The sequence below is a fragment of the Euwallacea fornicatus genome, chromosome 9 (assembly GCF_040115645.1).
Source record: "Euwallacea fornicatus isolate EFF26 chromosome 9, ASM4011564v1, whole genome shotgun sequence".
Classification (NCBI taxonomy): Eukaryota; Metazoa; Arthropoda; class Insecta; order Coleoptera; family Curculionidae; genus Euwallacea; species Euwallacea fornicatus.
The window spans coordinates 1,215,376-1,238,200 of record NC_089549.1 but is presented as its reverse complement, the minus strand read 5'-3'; the positions used below and the strand labels follow the sequence as shown (position 1 = coordinate 1,238,200).

The following is a 22,825-nucleotide window of genomic DNA, read 5'->3' as shown; positions in this document are numbered from 1 at the left end:
CCCCATAGTTTATTTTACAAGCCAAACAAACGGAGAACAGCGCCGTTTAGACTCGGTTTGTAACACGGTTGGATTTAATTTTATTGTTTGATGGGATGAGGCATTTGCCATTCCATAATATATAATAATATTTCAAAATATACTATCATCTAATTTATTCGGTTATTTTCTACTGGGATTTCTTCATCGTCGTTTTTGGAAGTTAATCATTTTGTCGTTTTTAGCATTTTAAGATTTACGTACGAACCGATACTACAAGGCCCAGAATTACCTGATCAAAAGCTTAAAGAAAAAAAAAATGGAAAACATCATATTATTTCTCAATATGGTCTTTAAGGTTGACACACCTTTCCTAGGGATATGCTCTATTTGTAGTAGGAAGCTTCTAATGTTTCAAAATCGACATCAACCTCGGTCTCCCACCTCTTTACTATTGGCAAATTTCACTCCAGCGAGTCATTTTTTCAAGTTTAGAAAATAATCTGACGGGGCTAAGTCTGGCGAATAAGATGGACGAGGACAAAGTTCGAAACTAAGCTGATTGATTTTGGTCATCGCTATGACGGAAGTGCGGACTGCGGGCAGCTATAGTGCAGTCTTCAATAGCTTGAAAAGGTACGGGTACGGGGGGCAAAAACCATTAGCATTACGAAAAAGTATATGGGCACATGCAGTGTAAGCTGCGGGTATGTAACACTCAGGATGACCGAAAGTGTAAGAAATCGGTTTCTTTCTATAGAACCCTGTGATGACAAAGTGTTTTTGGGTCCGAATTTGTTTTCTTACGAAAGGTGTTCTGCTTATACAGAGTGTCCCATTTAAAGCTGTGATGGAATATTACTCAAAAACGGTACGTTCTATGAAAAGAAGTGTGAAATAAAAGCTATCTGGTAAAGAGAACATGTCATGAAGGTAGTGACTTTTAGGCATAACGTCGTTTTAAGGTCCTTTCAAAACCTCTTTTAGAAAAAAAAATGCAATAGTTTCGATTATCTCAAAAATTAGATAAAAATCAAGAATAATTGTAGCTAAACGTCTAATAAAAAAATTGTTTAAATAAAAGGTATTAATTTTTTGAAGGTTTGCGGGGATCTGCAAAAAAATACGGGGTTGCTATTTGAAAAAAAAGTTACCCTTAAAATGCCCTTAACATGACGTTTTGGCTATAAGTCACTATCTTCATTACATGTTCCCCTCTTTACCGGACATATTTTTGCATACAACAGTCTTCTCAATCTTCAATCACAACTTTAAATATGGCACCCTGTATATGTGTAGCAACAGCAACCACTGTAAGCCAACTCATCACAGGAATATATCAGATTTGTAAATATGAAACCGGCGTGTTTGTACAGAAGGTACATGTTTATTGTATGAAAATGATAAACAATATTTTATTCGAGGTATTGCCCATCGCTAGCTGTACATTTTCCCACCTGTCTGAGAACTTGTGGATGCTACGGAAAAAAAACTGTTGCTTTTTTTGAGGCAAACCAGTCACAGAGCCATTTTTGTACGTTTTCATCGGCGGTGAAATGCTGCTCCGCAAGTGCGTGTCCCATCGATGCAAATAAATAGTAATCGCACGGAGCCAAGTCTGGCCAGTAAGCCGCATGCGAAAGTTTTTCCCAACTAAACATTTCCTTGACCACTTTGGCTGTGTATAATGGTGCACTATCATGAAGCAAAATCACTTTGTGTTACTCTTTTTGGATATTCTAGTAGGTTTTCATGCAGAGCTTGATTCAAATTGGTGATTTGTTATCGGTAGCGTGCAGTATTAAGGTTTTAGCAGCTCACCATAGATCACACCCTTCTGATTCCACCGAAGGTATTGTTTTCTGTCCAGAGCAATTTGGCTTTGGGGTCCATATCGGTGGTTCAGTTAGAGCTACTTGTGGTCTTTTACCTTTAGGATTCTCAAAATATTTTCACTTTTCATTGGCAGTCGCAATTCGATTGAGAAATGGCTTTCTTTTGTACCTCCAAAGCAGCATTTCACAAAAGTTTTTTTTTGGTTCTCCTGCTGTTTTTCATTCAGTTCATGCAGAACCCATCTTCTGGATATTTTCCGTGGCTTTCAAGCGCGTGAAACCTGTCGTGTCCACGGTCAGTGCTGGCCAGAAATCATAGTTTCCAGGCACGAACTGCGTTAGCGTATTACTAACTACATTGTATGAAATTCGCACTGTTGTGAGTTGAAAATCTTTGTCAGAATGTCAATAAAGGAAATTCTTCCAATAATGCGACTTGACGATAACTTCGTTGACAGCTAGAGCTTTCTCTTGATAAATCCTGGTTTCATATTTACACACTTGGTAGGGATTACATTTGCCTACTTTCGCAACGTGCTCATGAAAGCTTTATGTCTATCGATATTGTCGTGAATTTCCATGTGATAGTGCTTTGGAGTACCGCGGCTTCGTATATGAACTTTAACTTATTCCATTTGGTTAATCCGATCGAATATTCTTTTCAATCGGTCCAAAACTTAGACACCATTAACAGTATACTCGCTTAATATTGACACAGTAACATTCGTCTCACTGTTTTATTACACAACGGCCCAAGCCATAACTTATCAACGTAATTACATAATGACACGAACATAAAAAGGCAGAAAAATCTCTCGAAGAAGCCAAATACAAATTACCAAAATAAATATTTATATATTCGAGGGTTTGAATAGGGCATTATGAATGGACATATCTCGGGAACTATAAAACTTAAGTGGTTCTTTTCGAGACGTGGGCCAGCGGGAACTTACAAATAAACGTGCTTTAGTGCTTGATGTTAACGTTTTCCGAAATGGGCGCTTTTATGTTCCAATTACCTGTTTGTTTGGGTTTGTTGTTTATTTGGTGAAGTCTTGATACGCGCAAAAGTAATTGTTATGCCATTGAGGTGTGATCCGTTTTCAAAAAAAGTGAAGCTTTTCAGGTTTATCTTTGTGTATAAACTGCAACCATAACGATTGAAAATTGTCCTGAGTCCGATATTCAGATACCTCCCCCTCCCCCTCCAACCCCCCGCCGTAATATGGAACCGTAAGTACCCTTACAAGGAAAAAAAATAGACGTTATCGGTATCAACGCTGTGGTATTTTACTGTGAGAGTGCACTTCAGCAGACAGCAGCAGTTCTAGCAGACACTGGATTCGCTTTCATTTGATATCCAATTTTGGATTAAAACGTATTACGATTTAAAAATCGAAAAAAGCAACTCGTAATTGAATAGTGAAAAAAAAGATGTAAACACGTTTCGTGCTGATTTTAGAATCACTTGCTCTTTGAAATGGGATGAAGATCAAGAGCAATGTTTAGAAAGACATGGAAAAGCAACAGAACCAAATCCTACGATTAAAGCAAACAATTGTGACTTATAGCTTTCGGAACTGGATATGGGAATTTTTTGTTTGTAAACAATGAATTATGAGAAATTATGTTAATAATAAAATTTACCCTTCTTTCAAAGACTTTACTATGTGAAGTACTTTAGGTTACGCTTGTGGATTTATTCCCGTTGCATTACTTTCTCATGGAAAAGTAATAACGAAGCTACAAAAGGTTAGGTTAATTGTATATATTCAGAAGCACCATCACCTTGTCTAATAAGGCAAGTCATAATTAAATGTGACCAAAGATCTAAGTTCTGTTTGAACTACAAACTATCCTAAATTGTGCCTTTTAGATAAGTCCACGTTATCAGTTGTAGATTTATAATATGAATAACCTCAAGTCCAATTTTCATACAATTCATACTCAATGCGTCACGAGGAGAAACCTTACACCTTATTCTGAGTTCTCATACTATTGAGAAGTTAATGGACAATGTTGTAGTTTTAATCGCGTAGTTATTCCACACGGACACACTACAACTAGACTTTACTAAATGGTGGTAAGTTTAAAATTGCTTACCGATAAGATCTTTCCTGGAAACTGACCGGACGTCGCCGCAGGTTCCATAATGGCTTAAACGTCGAGGCAAGGCAATAGTGCTGCAAGGGGAACTTTCCTAATCTGCTCAAATATTGGAATAGACATCGCCAATATCAATAAATGTAACTCCTACAAAAAATTTTATATTTTCAATTCCCACATCATGACCCTCATGGACTGAACCCCTTTGATAAATATTTCTCTGTCGGATAGCTCAGTTTGAAACGAGAAAGTAAAACTAAATATCTTTATATGGAATTTGGGAAAATAATTTGAAAACATTCTTAAGCAATTCCCTATTCAACCCAACACTTATAAAGAGTCTCGAAATGATTCTGAACCGCACTTTCCTTCGTCGAAATATAACAAATTATATATAATTAATACATCGAAAATTGCAAATCAATTTTTGAGCAATATGCATAAATGCAATTTTTCAACATTTTCACTCGTATTTTTACTATAAAATTATTACAAACAAAAATAAGGTAGACAAAAATTTGCAAACTACATAAACTTGAATAACGTAAAATCTCACAACAGTCTTATTCTTGCAACAAAATAATTGAAGAGCAGTTGAACATGGACTTTTCGTCTCCAAGGCACATAATTTTTTTTCCCTGAATAACCAAAGATTTTTCGAAAAACATACAAGAGTACAAAAAGATATAAAATTAAATTTGCTATCATGTCGTTAAACCACACCAGTTAATTAGATTAGGGCTTAAAAAATCATTTAATTTTAAGTGTGACCCACCCTTAAACCACTCCTTACTAAGCTTTCAGTCACATCAAATTTTTAGCAAATAAAAACATTAATCAAACAAAAACATTTCCCAAACATGGTTATTCTAGGTTGAGGGCTTCTTGAAATACAGAACTTTTTGAAATTTTCTATTCGTCTTCGAAAACTGATATCTCAGAAACCATAAGTACCAGAAAAAAGCTTCCCATAAAAAATCGACACCCTTTGAGATCTACACTCACTTGTTCCGTGTCGATTGCGTTGTGAATCGCTCTGTATATATTCATTCAATAAAACACTACAGTAGACCCTCGATAACATAAACACGCGATAATGAAAATATTGCGTTAATGTTAACACAAAATTCGTACCACAGAATCAAACGGAACGCGCGATAACGTAAACAATGTGTACGTCCAATGACGTAAACAGTTCTTAGCGACGGTTAACATTATGAGAAGCTGTGTTAAATTTGCATATGGCCTGGGATGCAGTTAATCAGCAAACTATTGAAAAATGTTGGAACAATGTCTTTTGTACCAATGATCAAGATGAAGATAATGTTCCCTTAAGCGTAATTAGGAAACAATTGCTATCCAATGCTGATGTTCTTGTCAGTGCGTCATTGGATATTCTTGATTTATTGAAAATAGTGAATCCCAACATTGTTTTGCACTCCAGCTGATATTAATTTATGGAACGAAGACAAGCAGACAAATGATGTTAATAAGGAGGAAGATATGGACACTGAGGATGATGAGGACGTTCCCATTGAAGTTAGAAGTGTAGTGACTGACACGCAAGATGTACAGGGTTTTGACTAAGCTTTAGATTGGGATGAAAGGACAGGAATATCATATATCATATATCATATATGTATATATATGTATATATATATATTAGTTCTTCGTAAGTTACGGGCGCAGGCATTGGAAGACAGTGCCACCAATTGACATGGACTAAAACTGCACATTATTTTTACTTTAATGAAAAAATAGTTATCACTATTAGAGTATTTGTACATTTGGTTACATGTATGCATTAAACATTTCTTTAATAAACTGTCTATTACTTAAATTACGTTCGCCAATGTAAATAGTTGGATAACGCAAACCACACTTCGTTTGAATTAGTTTATATTATCGAGCGTGTGCTATATTATAATTGTCACATTTATACAAGGGGGAATCAAACTACCGCCGCTGGACGAAATTGTAATAGCGTTGGCTCGCCATCTTCTATATCGAGATGGTTGCATAATCTAAGACAATTAGATGGACATTTGACACCAGAGTAAATATAAGATGGAAATCAACATACTACTCCGTGTTATGATTTATTGGAAGTAGGTCAATGTCGGAAGCGCGATTTTCGCATATGGTAGGAGCAATCTGAGACAAGGATTAAAGTGTAATTGGTGAAGTGATTTCTTGATGACCTCTTTTCGAAAAAAAAATGTACCTACTTGAATTTTGAGTTTTCTCCACTTTTGTCCATCACCCAAACAGTCTGGAAAAAGAGGCGTCATCGGTGTGCGTAAAATGTAAAACTTCGCCACCCTGTATATCGGACATTGTGCAATTTCCACCATGGGTTTATTAGCATTAAAAAATATTTATATTGGAAAGTACTATCGCTCCCTGAAATATTATCGTGATGTCATGTTACACCCTGCATCTCGTTTTTTTGTTAATTATTGCTTAAAAATGAAGCGAGATTAATATTTATATACGTGTGTATTATATTTTTCCCACATACTATAGAAGTACATGATATCTAATTATTATTGAGACGAAACCGTATCGCGAGTTCTTCAGCATAGAGCGTGCTCAGTCGTTTTATTATAAAGAAAAAAAAGGTGTACGAAGCCCGCAAAACTCTAACATCTTAAAAATACCATTAGTTCGGTTCTATCATTGACTTTGGTAAGTTTTAATAATTCAATGCGTGCCCATAAGAGTAATATTTCATATCGAGAAGGGTTAGGAGAGCACGTTTGTTCTTGGACATCCAAATATAAATCACCAGCTGCAAGTTTACTTCTAGTTTACGATTTTTCTCTGCGGGCGACTCGCCAGGAACCCACCACGGTCTACAAATACACCCATCAATCTTCTTTGTTTATATGTTAGAAACTCCTTCCTAATAGAACTAATGTGTTTCAGGGTTTGGAACTTATTAAACTTGATTAAAGGGTTCTACTTGGTTCATGGCAATGTAGGCCATTTGGAGTGCATATTTATGAAGTATAATAAAGCCTTTGTTTTCAGCTGGGCTCAGCAGAGGTCATCTAATGGAGAGAATTATCATCAACTGTTAAGTCATATTTATTCGAAAACGTTAATTTCCGAAAAATGACAAAACCCTTCTTATCTGGGAATCTCCGCACGGTCATTTGTTAGGATTGAAAGGGACAAAAGAACTGGAGGTTGCACTTTTCGATTTAAATTCAAATCTTCCGTCAACCAAAGAATGACTTATAACGATTTCACGAGAAAACCGTGTAAAATTTTTTAACCGGCGACCCTTCAAAGGACAAAGATGGTTTGAAAAAGCTGGCAAAACATCAATTTTCGACGGTGTCCTCTTAAGAGAGATCTGATAAGGCCCAATGGGAGTTTGGGATGAAACGCGGCAGGGCGTGCCTTGGTTAAGTTATTGCTGTTTGATAATGGTACTGTACCACGACACGGCTTTTACGACTTCGTTTGTAGAAAGGAGAAAGTGCCTATTTTTTTGTTTCTATTGTATTATAAGTGACTGAAAGGGGGTTATAGATATTAAGTTTTTTACATGAATCTTAATAAAATGTCACTGGGGCAGATAGATTTCTCTCAATACCACATTTAGCTCCGCTGCACCGCCTTTTTATAGGCCGAAATAAGAATGTGGGTTTTTAGTAAAAAACATTAAAAGAAAAAACAATAAATCCTCTCGAGTATCGGGCGTTGGTTGTAAAAAATTGTTTACTAACATATCCCGATTTTATCTCCGAAAACTATTAAATTATTTATCGTATTACAAATGTGGCTTATTTCTATTCGAATGTCCAAAACATTGTTTAGACGTAGTCTAAACTAGTTACTATTGTGTTAAATTTGCCCTTCAACCACTCAGACGAGCGTTCGGCAAATTGAACACAATCACTTTTAATTAATAGAAGCGAGTGATCCTGTTGATGGTATCTAATTCATTCTTCCTTTACTCGGGTAACAATAACACAATTAATTAGAGAAGTAGGTCCTAATGGAGTCGTAGTGGATCCGGGGGGGCGCAATTGCCCTTTCAATTACCGCCCGCAAACGAGCCACTCAGTAAGTGCTTTCTCTTTCCTGCGACGCGCTTGTCCAGATAATCATGTTCAGGACTAAAGAGTGCCAATTTTCCATTAACAATTTATCATTAATACCACTTATATACATTATTTTTTTAAATTGACCGAAAAAAGGGCAAAAAAATAATAGCAAGTATTGGAAAGAAATTACACGATGAGAATTGGAATTACACTCGACATATAGTGCCATTTAAGATGCTAAAGTTGAATGCGCCCCGCGAAGGGGGTTGTCGTAGTAAATCTAAATTTAACGCTAAAATGGTTCTCCCTCGCAAACAAAATCGCCACGTCGTGGCAATTTACAACATTTTGATGGTAGCTGAAAATGAGCCAATCGCAAAGTTTCCAATGGTACACCCTATATAGCTAGTCTCTTTCATCAGGTGAAAAGCAATAAATTTGGTTTCTCGCGGAGTAAAACAGGCTATAAAAAACTTACTTTACAGCCTAGGAATTAAAAGTGACACTTTACAGCCTGTTTTTTGGCATTAAAAGGTTACATCTGTTGTCAGGCGGAAAAAAACTCTTGCTTTTATTTTTATAATTAGGTGCCATGTTGAGCCTTTATTTAATTCATTTCAATTTAATTTTTAATTAATTTATTTTTAAGTTTAAATAATTATTGTTATCCAACTTTGATAAAAGGCTGCTGCCAACAGCACCTTCTTCACAGTAATAGAGTTTTTTGTGAATCTAAAATAATTTTGTAGTTTCGTCGAAGTTATCAGGTTCATTAATTGTAACTTATTTTTCGAACTTGGACTGTAAAGGAATTGCATATATTCACGAAAGGTCAATTATATAAATTTATATCAAAGAGCCATAAAAGCGGGCTCCTTCTAAGCTTAACAGCGAGAAATGAATTAGTGAGCTCGATTTTGCTCAAGTTGTATCTCATCGGGAGAACTAGATAGTGAACTAATTTCCTGGCGTATTTATTGCTTTCGATTTAAAGTGTGTTGTAAATTGCCGCCATTATTCCACTCAGCGTAGTTTATTATCCTTGCATGACTTGAAATAAAACTCCACCTTTTTTAGGGCCAATAGATCAAAGAGCTGGCAACTTTAACTAGAGAATAATATCCGTGGAAATGTCGAAAAAAAAAGATAATTTCTCGTTCACGAAAGGACTATGAGTATGAATGTAAAAAGTCAACAAAGTGTATCTTCTCTTTCAAGAAAATCGCACAGACGCAACATCAAACTTGCGAAATCGAATTGATTGTTGTGTTTTTTCGCAGTTTCCCGGTTGAAAATTCAAATTTAAAATTCTTTCCCGTTTTAATAAACAACTCGATGCGGCAAAGCGATATGTGTTAGCATTGTTAAGCATTGAGATATCTTAAGTTAATGGAATGCGCCATTCTAATGAAGGCGTTATTAAGTATGTTACCAATAAGAAAGCGTAAAAATTAGTTCAGGTTCAAAATCACTCAACTTCAACAAAATATAATACTTACATGCGACGAGTTGAATGATTGCCTTGTTAGAACAGTCACGCGCCGCCACTGCCAAATCAAGACAAGTTTTAGTCTTGGTTTTGACGGTGACTTCTTCGAAGCACTATTTCTAGGTATTGAACACTTTCCTCCAGTATTCAAATGTCTCTCGACGTGTCCTTGCAAAGGTATTTGAATGCAGACTCAAATTCGAAAGCAACTAGAGTGCGACTTAGAATTTGAAGTACTGCACCAGTCTTTTCCTGTCAGTAATGCATTTCGCTACTTTCTCGCGAACACTTAAACTGATATTCGATTTTGGAGTTCACGCATAAAGTAACGAATCTAAATTAAACCGTCATCAGCACCAAGTTCTATAGGTATAACGGTCAACAATCACCCTTCTACAAAAATCTTATTCAAATACCCTACGTACAATTACACAAGAATATCTCCCCAAGTGAGCCAAATATACTGAAAGGAACCGAAAATAGCGTCACATTCTCAATGGAATCCCCGGGAATCATAAGGAAATAACAATGCGAGCAGTGCCTTTTATTCATTTCGGTAATTACAGGGCAGCAAGTCAAATCGCACGTGTAACTTCCGGTTTGATATGACATAATTACATCTGGAAGGGCAAATAGGAACCTTAGACTCGTGAGAATGTCGCGACCAAGTTAGTTCTTTGTGCCGATGACTTTCGACAATGGAATTATTTTGAAATAATAAAGTGAACATAATAATACCATGGGCGTTCACTGCAGTGAACTGAATAAGTTAAGTATTGTCTGGTATTACTCTTAAAAGATTTTGCAACCGTCGATAAGCGCGGCTAAATAGGGTTGACTCATGCATATTAATCTATAGATTCTGTATAAGGATTCTTTTCTTGAAAAAACTACGTGGTTAAATCAGATTTCTTCAAGTTCAGTGTACAGAAATAAATCTCAAGGATCAAGAGTGAAAGGAAAATCGTGAATTTTTATCGCCGAAAAGCGTTCAAGGTGTGAGTTTTAGATCGACATATGAATCGACACCCTATGAGTGGCATTCTGGACATGTAGTTGTCGTGAGATGTGCGTGAGGAGGATTTGACAATGACGTCTTGAAAGGAAAAGGCAGTAGCTACCCCCCTTCATTTTAGTATAATTGCCGTCATTAAATTGACTGCAACATACCTTGCGCAAAAAACGGTATTTTATTTAACTTTAAAAAAATTAAAAATCACTTATTGTAGGAAGGACATAGCTATTTTAAATACTGCATAATATCAAAATGAAAAATCCGTTTTCCCGAGAACAATCAGTTAAATTATTATAATCCGATTTAAAAAAATAATATCTTTTCAATATGGGGTGAAAAAAAAAACACGATTCTATTAAACCTAGTCCAAACGAACTAAACACGGTAAACTAATTTTAAGGGCGCCATTTTAAGTCCAAATTACGTTCCGACATATTGAAAAAAATTACCGATTTAACATTGGCATATCCAAGTTATTGCCATTTTATAAAAAAATAAAGAAACTATGAAATTGTAACAAATTGTTGCCGGTTTTGAGTGCTTACAGCGCTTTCCATTAAATAAAAACCTAAAATAAAAATAATGGTAACATGTTCGGGACTGGTTGATCCAGCAAATTGCTAAAACTAAAAAATTTTTTTTTATGAGCGTAGAGCTGGAATCAACATCCTAAAGGTGATATTTGGATTTTGTTAATATTTTCATTCACTAGAAACTTCCTAAGGAGAATTGTCTTTACACTCTACTACACGAGATATTAGAGGGAGCTGGAAAAACTCCCACAACATATATCACCAATTTCAATATGCGGATGCCCAATTTCGAAACGTTTAATCTCCCCACTAATAATATTATTAATTCAGTACCAGTTCAACACAATAAAAATACGTACCTTCATCAGGTTCTGGTCAACGCTTTTCTTTTTTTCCTGTATATACTGATTGTTAATTATTTGGTTGTTATTCATAGTTACGCTGATGAACGTCTTCTGCAAGTACTTACCACAAAGGCGCGATGTGCTGCAGCTAATGGCATGGTTGAACATCTGCATAGGCACCTGAAAACAGTATTCGTGTATCAGGAAGAAAATATTGCTCGGACGGAGACATTAAATGTCGCCTTTCTACGAATTCACGTTATGTGGAAAGATGACATCAAAGCAACACCAGCGACCATGTGGACAGCCCTGCCAGTACAATTTTTGCAAATTTTTAAGGTAAACTTTTGTGGCAAAAAATAAATCTTCAATTCAATAGGTCAAGCGAGGACACTAATCAAATTTTTATTTTTATTAATCTGACATCAAGAAGTCAAGGTTTCTGCGATGAGACAGCGTCAGGACACCACTACAACCACCTTACTATTTGCGATTCACGTCGATGGCCGGACGCCAAAGTGACAGGAAATCCTGCCTATGCCATGGGGGAATATATGTTAGTCATCGCAAGTCCTCAGAAAAACCTATAACTCAGAAAAGAAAACCACCTGCAACCAACAACCAGTAGTTGGTAGGCTACCCAATCTGTTAGAAGAGTTTAACTGATATTCTTCAAGGCGGTTTTCTATAAAAAGGTATATTCTACCAGGGAAGATCTGTGGGGTTCCTTCACAAAAAAAAAATATGGTCGGTGAAACAATCGATAGGCGATGAAAAGGTCCTTTGAGATTATCCTCGAGCCACATCCCAGACCTTTGCAGTGACATTGTTTCCCGAGTTTCAGGAAAACTATTCGCATGCAAAATATTAATTACCCATCAACAATCACAAAGAAAACATTGAAACACGTTCTCCTGTCGCAACTGGCCAACTGTGAAACCAATTTAATTATCAATTAACAACTAAAGTTATCTATGCAGAATGGAATATTCAATTAAAATTCAATTCGAAAATATGCTTAATTTTGCAACCAAATGGAAAGGAATTCGTTAATGATACAGCTCTTAAAACAATCTTTAAAAGCGTTCATCTCATTACCAGACCAACTTGCGTTCTCTCTTTACTAATTATCCAACTAGTCAATTTTTCTCTCTTATCTTCAGTTCGCGTTGAAAAATCAACAAGTCTTCAGGAAAAACGTGATATTATCACACACCCTTGTTTCCTATAGGTCCGGGTTTGACCAATCGTGTTCAGTTAAGGACTCATTTTTCCCCGCGCGCCAATCCTGACGATCTATATGTCGTCCAATGGCGCGCACAAAATAAATGCTTTCCTTGGGGTTCACAGCATGCGCCTGCTCACGCAGCCTGAGTATAACTCAGTCATGCTGCGAATCCCCAGCACGAAATATCTGTTCTCGAGTGTACAACGTTATTTTTGGGGTTAACAAGGGTGAAAACGCGACCAAACGTTTTTCAAAACAAAATTCGTAGACTTTAAAATGCCCTAAATTGTCGTGTTCAGTGACGTTTGGATACTAGGCAGTGTTCAACAATGATCAACGCGTTTATGGATGGGGGACATCACCATCTTAGTGCGTATGGCTTGAAGATGTCACCACCTCATAATGGAGGAGCCGCCGCCTTACCTTCTCCTCATCAGAACCCAGCAGCTGCTATGACAGCTCCAGATATGGGTCCTGGAGCACAAAACCACCATTTTCAGCCCAACTACGGACATATGGGACACCTCAATCCCCACCCTGGCTACGCCGCTCGGGATTTTCTTCTAAGGCGAGAGCATCATGACTTTCCGACGGCTCAAACAGCTCCGAACGATTCGATGCTTTTTCACCATCACTCAGAAATGGCGCCCCATCACAATCTCCATCTACCTCCACATCACCAGATGCTCTATTCGCGGACTGATCACCATGCGGCTTATCATGCTCAACCCAACCACCAGTACATCAACCATCACACCATGGCGATGCCCCATCATCCTGGCAATTTGCATGGAGGGTTCTTCAAGTACATGAGGCCCATTAAACAGGAAATGCAATGTTTGTGGGTCGATCCAGACCAACCTCCGCCGAAGAAGATTTGCGGGAAGCATTTCACTACTATGTCGGAGATTGTGGGACATTTAGGAGTAGAACATGTTGGTGGGCCGGAAATAACAAATCACGCTTGTTATTGGCAGAACTGTTCGCGAAACGGTAGACCATTTAAGGCGAAATATAAGTTAGTGAACCATATTCGCGTACATACTGGGGAGAAACCGTTTCATTGTCCTTTTCCAGGCTGTGGTAAAGTGTTCGCTAGGAGTGAGAATTTGAAAATTCACAAAAGGACACATACAGGTATGTCAATTTGCTTGTGTACCTATACAAGTCGATTTATTTACCTTGTTTTATGGACACTTTTTTGATGAGCAGTGTTTAGTTTTGAATGAATTCGTTCAAAACTTGAGGAAATTTTAAGATTATTGCAAAAATATTCAAATTTACTTAAGTCTTGAACGATTGTTCTTGATAGATATTTTTGCATAGAATATGAAGAAATTCTTTGCAAAAATTATCATCTTTGTCTCGGGAAGTATGTCGCAAACTTACATTTTTTTAAATGAAGATCTTAATTGACTAGGAACCCGCTCCCTATTGATTCGACTGCATGTTCGGCTTATTGAGTGGCTCTTAGTAAATGAATGGAATGAAAAGGTCCTGCAATTATTTCCGCAGTTAGCCTGAATAAGTAATTTTTAATTTTGCGAGAAATGCCATTTTTGTTCAAATATAGCGAAATTGAAAATATCGAAAATTAATGTACAAAATTGTGCGTCGTTTGAAAAAAACTTCTATCGTGTTATTTATTTTCGAACATAATTTCCATGAAAAACTTAATTTTATATTAGATCTTCGCAATGAAAAATAGCATACTTTTAAGAACTCCGTCGTATGTAATCTGTGCATAAAAACATCTATCAAGCATGGTGCTTATTATCTTTTTTACCGTAAATCGTTAACAAGGCATTTAACAATGAAACAATTACCCATTACCACTTTTTTCCGCACATTTGAATAATCTTAAAAACGTTTTTTAAATCTGAAAGTAATCAATTTTCCATCAAATTATGTCTAACTCTACGTAACTTTGCTAATTTGTGTTACCCGTATAATGAGATAGGCTAATAGCCACCCTGTATAAATTATGTCGTATTTTATATTTCAACGTAACAGCTACCAATATTACGAATTATTTATGGCGAGAATCCCATTCACCACCTGTTCCGTACTAACAATAAGAATTATATATATATATATATACATATATAGATGGATATGTATAAGTATAATAGGTATTTCATCATTAAGTAACAGTTGCCATCACGGTAATAGATTGTCGATTTTCTATTAGAAAATTTCATGATGATTAAATTTCTCTCAATGACTGAGTGAAAAATTCTACAAATATGTCATAAATACGTTTACCGTGGTGTATCAACTATTTTTTCATTTTAATTTTTATTTATTAGTTTTCTTTCATGGTTTTTTAGAAATCAACTACAAAACAATAATTAATTTTCGCAGAATTCCTACAGATCTATTTATACAGGGCGTCCCGAGCAAACTGATTTATAAGATCAGACACAAAAATGATGTTAACTTAGGTCGGCAAGCGTTTCGTCGCAAAAATTCAGGGAGTAAAAATTTCAATGCCGGTTCAGCTTTTTTCCTGACCGCTCAATTTGTATTTTTAGCCGTTCGATGATGTTCCGAAGACAAAGTTCAATCGTCGACTTTTCAATAAAATTATTATTATTATGAGATAGTGTAAATTTGAATTTACAAAACACGATGAAATACTTCCCAGCTAACATTTTTGTTTGTGTTGTCTTTTTATTCGCGAACAGGGAAAAAAGTGCGTTGGGCCGGAATAAAAAACTTAATAACCTCCTTCCTGGCTAAAATAAGCCACTGAATAAACATTTATATAATAATATATATATACTCTCTCATTTGGTCCGCAACGACCTATACCTAGTTATGAAGGTTTAAATAGTAATCATATAGGTACATATAGCGCATGGACACTGGAGATATTAAATACACAATGTATCAAATAGTTGATAAGGCATAAATTAAAAAAACTACTATTTTCCTAACAAGTGTGAAAAATAACACTTTCCCGTACACGGCTGCCGTTACACGAATACTGCGAAGCGGATTTCGGACAGTCTAATGCGAAAAGGGCTTTCTGCAAGAGCTAGGAACAACAATTTTTCTTCTGTCGTATTGTAAAACAAACAATTTCCTTGACGGACTGATGTAACAATCATGTTTAGGTAATTGGTGCTTGAAAGTAAGTACCAATATACCTCTTTTGCGGGAAAACAGCATCGAAATTTCTGAGCCGTGCAAGTGCGGGAAAGTGCATCTTTTCGCACTCAAACGTATGCGGGAAAGAACGGTTTGTTGCACGCCAATAGAAAATAGCATTTTATTGTCGTAGCTTATAAGGAAGACTGCTATAATAAATTGCGCCACTGGCTTTCCTTCTGACACAAATTTCTCCATTGAGGATGATGGTCATTATATGCGAATACAATACTATACCCATCGGTAAACATCCGTACTTTCCACAAATCTGTTAGAAAAAGCCATTGCTGTTTCTTTTTTAACACCAAAACTAAATACCAACACATAAACACATCGCAAGTAAATCTACTTTTTTGAATTTTGCAAGCGATTTGGCTTTAAATCACGAAATAATCTACATCTACTCATTACATTTAATCGTTATGGTCCTTGTGTAAGGACGAAACCGAATTCCCCTAAACTTTCGCCATATCTTTAGACGTTTCGGTGCTTTTTGGCGTCTTCTTCAGTATACGTACTACAACCCAACACAAGTACCGTAAGTTATTAATCCCATGCAAAAAGTTCGTTTTATTTCTATTTCATGTCTACTTTTTCATCTGTTCATTATCGTAACCTATGTATTGCAAAAGTTTTGACTAATACTGTTACTCATTACGTAAAAGATCACAATCCAAGAACCAGTCCCAATCTAATAAATAATTAACAACAAAGGCCTAATGAAGATTGATGTTTAAGACTTACTAAATAATCGGGGTTATTATACAGAGTTCTTCCTGAAATTACTGTACAACATTTGATAAAAAATTCCTGGATCACAAAAGAGGGCCTATATTCAATGCACCTTCGTTTTGCCGCTACAGGGTTGTCAAAATTTTCAAATTAATGTCGTTTATGCAAAATAGTTAATAAACGATTTTATCGGTTTTCACTAATTTTAGAACTAACAATAACTACATTAATTGGCGTGTTTTCACGTGAGCGAAATCTTTTTTAATGCGTAGAAATATTAACAATAAAGCGTGGTACGTAAATAAATGTTTGTATTTTTGTTATTAAGTACATCGTTGCTTCTTCCGATTCAACTGTTAGATGTTCCGTTTAAAAATTTACGAACGTTTACAGTGAAGTGGGGTGGCGCCCCGCAGTGCATAAACCACATTTCGTCACGAAGTTGTAATGGAAGATCCTCCAATAAATCGGGTAAAATATTTTGCCACAAGAGTAAATAGTTGTTTCCACTTACCCGATTTAGTATCATAGCTGGTCCAATAACTGAAACAAAATGAATAAATCAATATTACCTTTTGAAAAAAAAACTTATCAGAGCAGTTAGAGTTCCAAATTAATTTTGATACGAAGCAGATGCGTACATAATTGGGACCTGAAACAAAAAAAAATCAATATTAATTTATTAATTTGTTCAAAAAAATCTAAAAATAATTTCGATGCAAAGCGGAGACGTCCATGGGTGGAACCTAAAACCAAAAAAGTAAATATTATTTCGTACAAAAAAATCTTCAAAGTAATTTCGATACGAAGCAGAGACGTCCATAGGTAAAACCTGAAAAAAACATCAATATTATTTCATGCAAAAAAAATCTAGAAATAATTTCGATGCGAAGCAGAGACCTTCATGGGTAGAATCTGAAACAAAAAAAAAATCAATATTATGTCGTGCAAAATAATCTAAAAAGTAATTTCAGTGCGAAACAGGGACGTCGATGGGTGGAACCTGAAACAAAAAAATCAATATTATTTTGTGTAAAAAAAACTAAAAAGTAATTTCGGTGCGAAGCAGAGACGTTCATGGTTGGAACCTGAAACAAAAAAATGAATATTTATTAATTTGTTAAAAAAAATCCAAAAATAATTTCGATAGAAAGCAGAGACGTCAATGGGTGGAACCTAGAACAAAAAAAATTATATTATGTCGTGCAAAATAATCTAAAAAGTAATTTCGGTGCGAAGCAAAGACGTACATTGGTGGGACCTGAAACAAAAAAATTCAATATTAATTCATGAAAAAATCTTCAAAGCAGTTAAACTTTGTAAATAATTCGAGATACGAAGCAGAGATGTACATAGTTGCGACCTGAAACATAAAAACTCATTATTAATTTGGGTAAAGAAACCTTCAATGCTATTCTAGTTTCGAAATAATTTCGACTTGATGTATAGGCGTACACAGATGCGACCTGAACCGCAAAAAATTGCTATTAATTCCTGAAAAAAACCTAAAACGTCCTTGAAGCAGCTCAAATCGCGATACCATTGTTCGAGCATGGCTAAAGATGGCTCTAAATACCTTGCAGATGTGCCAAAACTTCAAATGATTTCGACATTTAACTCAAATTTTAATTAAGTATTCTACATTGCCCTCACAAAGATCAATTGCAAACCAGAACAAACCACAATCGGTACTCACCGTCGAGTACCAAAAGCATGAGTCAGAACTACGTCAGCAACACCTGCTTTTACTCACAAAATGACAGTTGAACAACACCCTCCTTCGTTTCTTAAGTTGTGGATGCACTAACGACGTACCTCAGGAGTATTTGGAACAAAAGAAAACCCGATTTTCCCGATTATTGGTGCAGGGCGAATTACGAACATCTTGTTCATCGCCCTGCTAACATTAAAGTGAACCATTTACAAAGTGGTATCGGTACGAAAACGTACAAAAAATTTACAACCTTCCTTTTGTAAAGGTACAGCTCATCGGTCTTGGGATCGATACTCGATAGGAAGTAATATGCGATGTTTCCAGATTTAGTGAAAAAGGGAGAAAAGTTGCGAATTCATGGAAGCAGTTTCATTATACGAACATACTCCGACGCAATAAAAAATACATTTTCCCTTGCGAAGAGAACTTTATCGAAAAAGAAGTTTTTCGAGAACAATACTAATTTAGAATTTCATATGGTATTAAATACGTCATTTTAATAATTAATATAAATTAGCATACAGTTAGTCAAAGCGAAATTTGTGCATATGAAATATTTTCATTAATGGTTCTTTACGCTAAGGGATTAAAACAAAACAATTGGCTGTTTAATCTTCATATTGAATGAATCTGGTAGATCGACAAGAATTCCAAAAATTTGCATTTTTTGTTAAATATTTTGAAAAAAATCAGTTCTTGATATCGACATGAAATTCGTACATCCAAGATATTTAATAGTAAATGCACATTTAAAAGAGTTTAGTGTTAAATTTTTGAGTTTTCTATATACTATTATCCCGGTTTAACCAAATTTAATTGTTGTGTGCAATGGGTCGCCAAAGGGGCTGAACCACCGTCACCGGGAGAAACCTCATCATCAACCATTATGAAGGCGAAAAAACTTACCGTCAAATAGGTAAAATGGTCAATAGGAATCATACAACCGCACAGAACATTATAGATCGTTATATTAATGGAAAAAGGGTTCAAAGCAAAGGGCGAAATAGCCCCAAGAAAAATTCTTAATGATAATGATGAAAGGTGGATTTTAAGAAACGTTGCGGAAAATCCAAAAAGTTCTACTCCTAAATTGGCAAAAATTGTGGTAACATATCTAAATAATCCTATTTGATATCTAGTTAATCCACAAACCATTCGAAACTTATTACGTAAGCACAATCTAAATAGTACAGTGGGCCGAAAGAAAGTGTGCATCAGTAAGGCTAATAAAGTCAAACGCTTAAGATTTGCAAAAGAATACCAAGAAATAGGTTTTAACTTCTGGAAAGACGTAATTTTTGCAGATGAGCGCAAAATCAACATTTTCGGATCAGATGGACAACAACTGGTTTGGAAAACACTCAATGAGGCATTAAAAGGGAAAAAAATTACGGCCGACGGTGAAAAGCACGGAGGAGCTTCCGTTATGGTTCGGGGGAGCACGTCGGCAAGAGGTCCTCATCTTCATTTCATTGGAAGTGCCATGGGCCAAAATATGTATTTTGATATTTTAAAGCTAATTTTAAAGTGCGCAGAAAATGGGAATTGAAAGATCACATAAATATTACCGGGACAATGACACGAAGCACAAGACCCTAAAATTTAGACAATGGATAATTTATAATTGTTCTACAGCAATAGAAGGGCCTCCCCGGAGTCCAGATCTACACGTAATTGAAAATTTATGGAGCCAGTTAAAAATTGCAACAAGAAAACATGATAGTTCTAACAAAGGACAACTAAAAACGGTTTTAAGGAAAGAATGGCAAAGATTCCAACAGAATTTCGTGATAAATTGGAAAAACCTATGCCCGACCGTCTAAAAGGCGTAATTAAGGACAAATGACTTTCAACTAAGTATTAAATTAAAAATGTATATCGTTCAGAGTTACAATTTCAATTGTGTACGAATTTCATTTTCCGGTGGAAAATTGATTTTCATTTTGTATTAGGCGCGTGTGTGTATGTGCAACTTTTGAACAATTTTTTTATTTTTTGTTGCATTCAATATGCAATTTCGTTTTGACCATATGTTTGCTGTCAGTTTCAGCTTGCTTTCTTACTTATACCAAATAAACTTAGTGTTGGGGTATTACTTCGACTGATTGTATAATAAAAATGAAGCCAATAGCAACCTTAACACTCTATCTTGGTCCGTTAAAAACTTAACTTCGAGTGCAGAATAATAAATGTGAACTTGTAAATTTAATTCTCTTATGAACAAGAGCCCTAAACGCCGGGTCGCGATCCAGCAGTAGCTTCCCTTCCATTATCAAATTGTTCAGAATTTGTAACTTTTATTAATAACACGTTTCTGACTTATGTAGGCAACAATTTCAATACTTGCACTAAGTATATGAACATAACTCTACCTCTCGATGGACGTCCTGAGGACATTCTTGCTATTTATTCTTATATTGGGAAATATTGGAAAATCCATTAGGAAAAGGGTTCTTTGGTACCTTCTATTGTCATAGATATTCTATCAACCATTTGGAATGGCACCATATTTTTTTTCTCAATGTTTGGTGTTTTTTGGCGCTGGCGCTATCTGAATCAAAACTACCCGTTTCCCTAAGTTGTTTTTCAATACTCATGAAAATTTGATGGTTAGAAATTCTGTGATCTGGATATTTGTTATGGAAGACTCTTATACGTCCACTTCCCTCGCAGAATCCATATGTTAGAAGTATATCAGCCTCCTCAGCGATAGAACAATAGAATCGTGTCTTCCAGAAGAGTGATTAACGGTGTGGCAGAAGAGCTCCAAAAGCTCATGTGCAGGTATTTCGATATAGAGAAGGGGGAGACTCAGAGTGAATCAGAACGGAGTTGGTGGTAATGTCACCCTCGACAACCATTTAAAAGCATTTAATAATTTTTTTTCGAAATCGAATAAAGAATGAAGAACAGTTAAGGAGTTACGTGTAGAGAGCGACTTGGGCAAGAATCAATGGTGTTTTAAACCTACTGCTGAGGAGTTAATTAATATTCAACGAGAACGAGCGAGGAATATTACCTTAGAAGCCGGAGAAGATATTGTAAATAGAAGGAAAGCATTCTCCAAATGCTTAAAAATATACCATCAGATCCAGATTTGCCCAGGTAACAAGTACATTATTTGCGGCAAAGAACGTGTTTCCTGGACATGTCCTAGTCCGTCTGGGCAAAATCTCATAACAATATTTTAAAGACAGTAAAGAACCAGAACTAACCTGAAAAGTATGTATGTATTCTTGCAAACCTCGAGTGTTGATGATAAACGCACTATTGGTTATGAAAACGGTTTGGTCATTGATCAATAGAGGATCTTAGAGGGAATATATACCGAAGTCGACGGCTCTGGATTTAGTTTACGAAGCTACGACAGGTTTATGGTACTGGAGCAAGGCAAAAAATACTACTCCATCCCTCAATCAATGTTTGGAGAATCACAACAGGTAGAGTAGAGTTGTTGTGACTCGTTCAACGGATCGGCCCAATGGAGGTTAGTGAGGGGTACCAGACGTAGTACCGTCGCTGGTTATGAAGATGGTAGACCGGCCCGGACTGGACCACAGCTTACCTAATCGTGAAATTCGGGAGTGATATTGAAAGCAGAGTACCCGTTGCGGAGGCTACCATTAGTGGTACGCTCGATTCGCTCGCGTTAGTGACCGCGAAGTTCGGGAGTGACAACCATGAAAGCAGAGTACCCGTTGCGAATACTACGAGGAGTGGTCGTAACTAACTTTTGCAAAGTAACACTTTTAGTTCTGAGCGTACTTTTTTCATGTCGTCTACAGACTCATCACCATTACTTAAACTTCATAGCTGGCGTTTCAGGTAGGAGAATGTTCTGAAACCATAATGTATGTTGTATCGATCTTGTACTCATATGTACCTAAAGCGCTACATCGAGGACACACCACTCAGGAACACCCTTAATTTTGAATTAGTGCTGCCAGAAAGGGGCGGCGCTGTGTCGACAAGTCCATGATCACGTCCATTTGACTTGCGCCTGGTTTTATACGTAGGGAAGGTTACTGGGTTAATAGTGATTGGTGTTGTGCCTCTAAGGCGAGATTTTTTAATCAAAAAATACGTTTTCCCAAGACAGTGTTTCCAGCATCACCACCATCACGATTTACATTTATGCATTGTAGCTTTTGCGCGAATTCGTGAACACTTTGTTCACTACTTTTATTTGCATCGAATCAATTGCTTCCTTTAGCAACACTTAATTAAAATTCGTACGACATAAATAGAAACGGACCTATAGACAATTCGGTTCTCGACGCAGTGAGCCGCAAAGTTACGACTGACGTAAAAAGTACAGCAAAGTAAGTTGTTGCTGAGCATGCGTAATTAATATTTTTCTACATTTTTTACATTGTCATTTTTGAGCGTCTGAGACTAGGAAATTTCAAAATGTCATATTTTTGAATGGTAGTAGTTCTATCGTTATTTTTAATTTTTGCATTTTTTCGAAAACTCTTGAATTTAGAGATGGGTATGATGCATGAAATATGGTCAGAATTTCTCAAAGAGCTCAAAAACTTTCATGAAGAAAATTTAATTCAATTTATAACGGATTTATGTGGGAACGTTGATCTTGTATATATATCACTAGAGCATCTCATTATATTTGAAAAAAAAT

The 22,825-nt window shown here is 36.1% G+C and overlaps 1 protein-coding gene across 2 annotated transcripts in view; it reads left to right on the top strand.

The window, feature by feature from the left end:
- The first annotated feature begins 12,647 nt into the window (after nucleotides 1-12,647).
- The window catches only part of LOC136341156 (zinc finger protein ZIC 4-like), a 43,130-nt gene continuing 32,952 nt past the window's right edge, over nucleotides 12,648-22,825 (top strand). Inside the window, exon 1 of one of the 2 annotated variants that reach the window (XM_066285824.1) lies at nucleotides 12,648-13,724. In XM_066285824.1, coding sequence (XP_066141921.1) covers nucleotides 12,917-13,724 — 808 coding nt within the window. In that variant the 5' untranslated portion in view covers nucleotides 12,648-12,916. The remainder of the gene's footprint in view (nucleotides 13,725-22,825) is intronic. The other variant, XM_066285823.1, reaches the window with a different exon arrangement.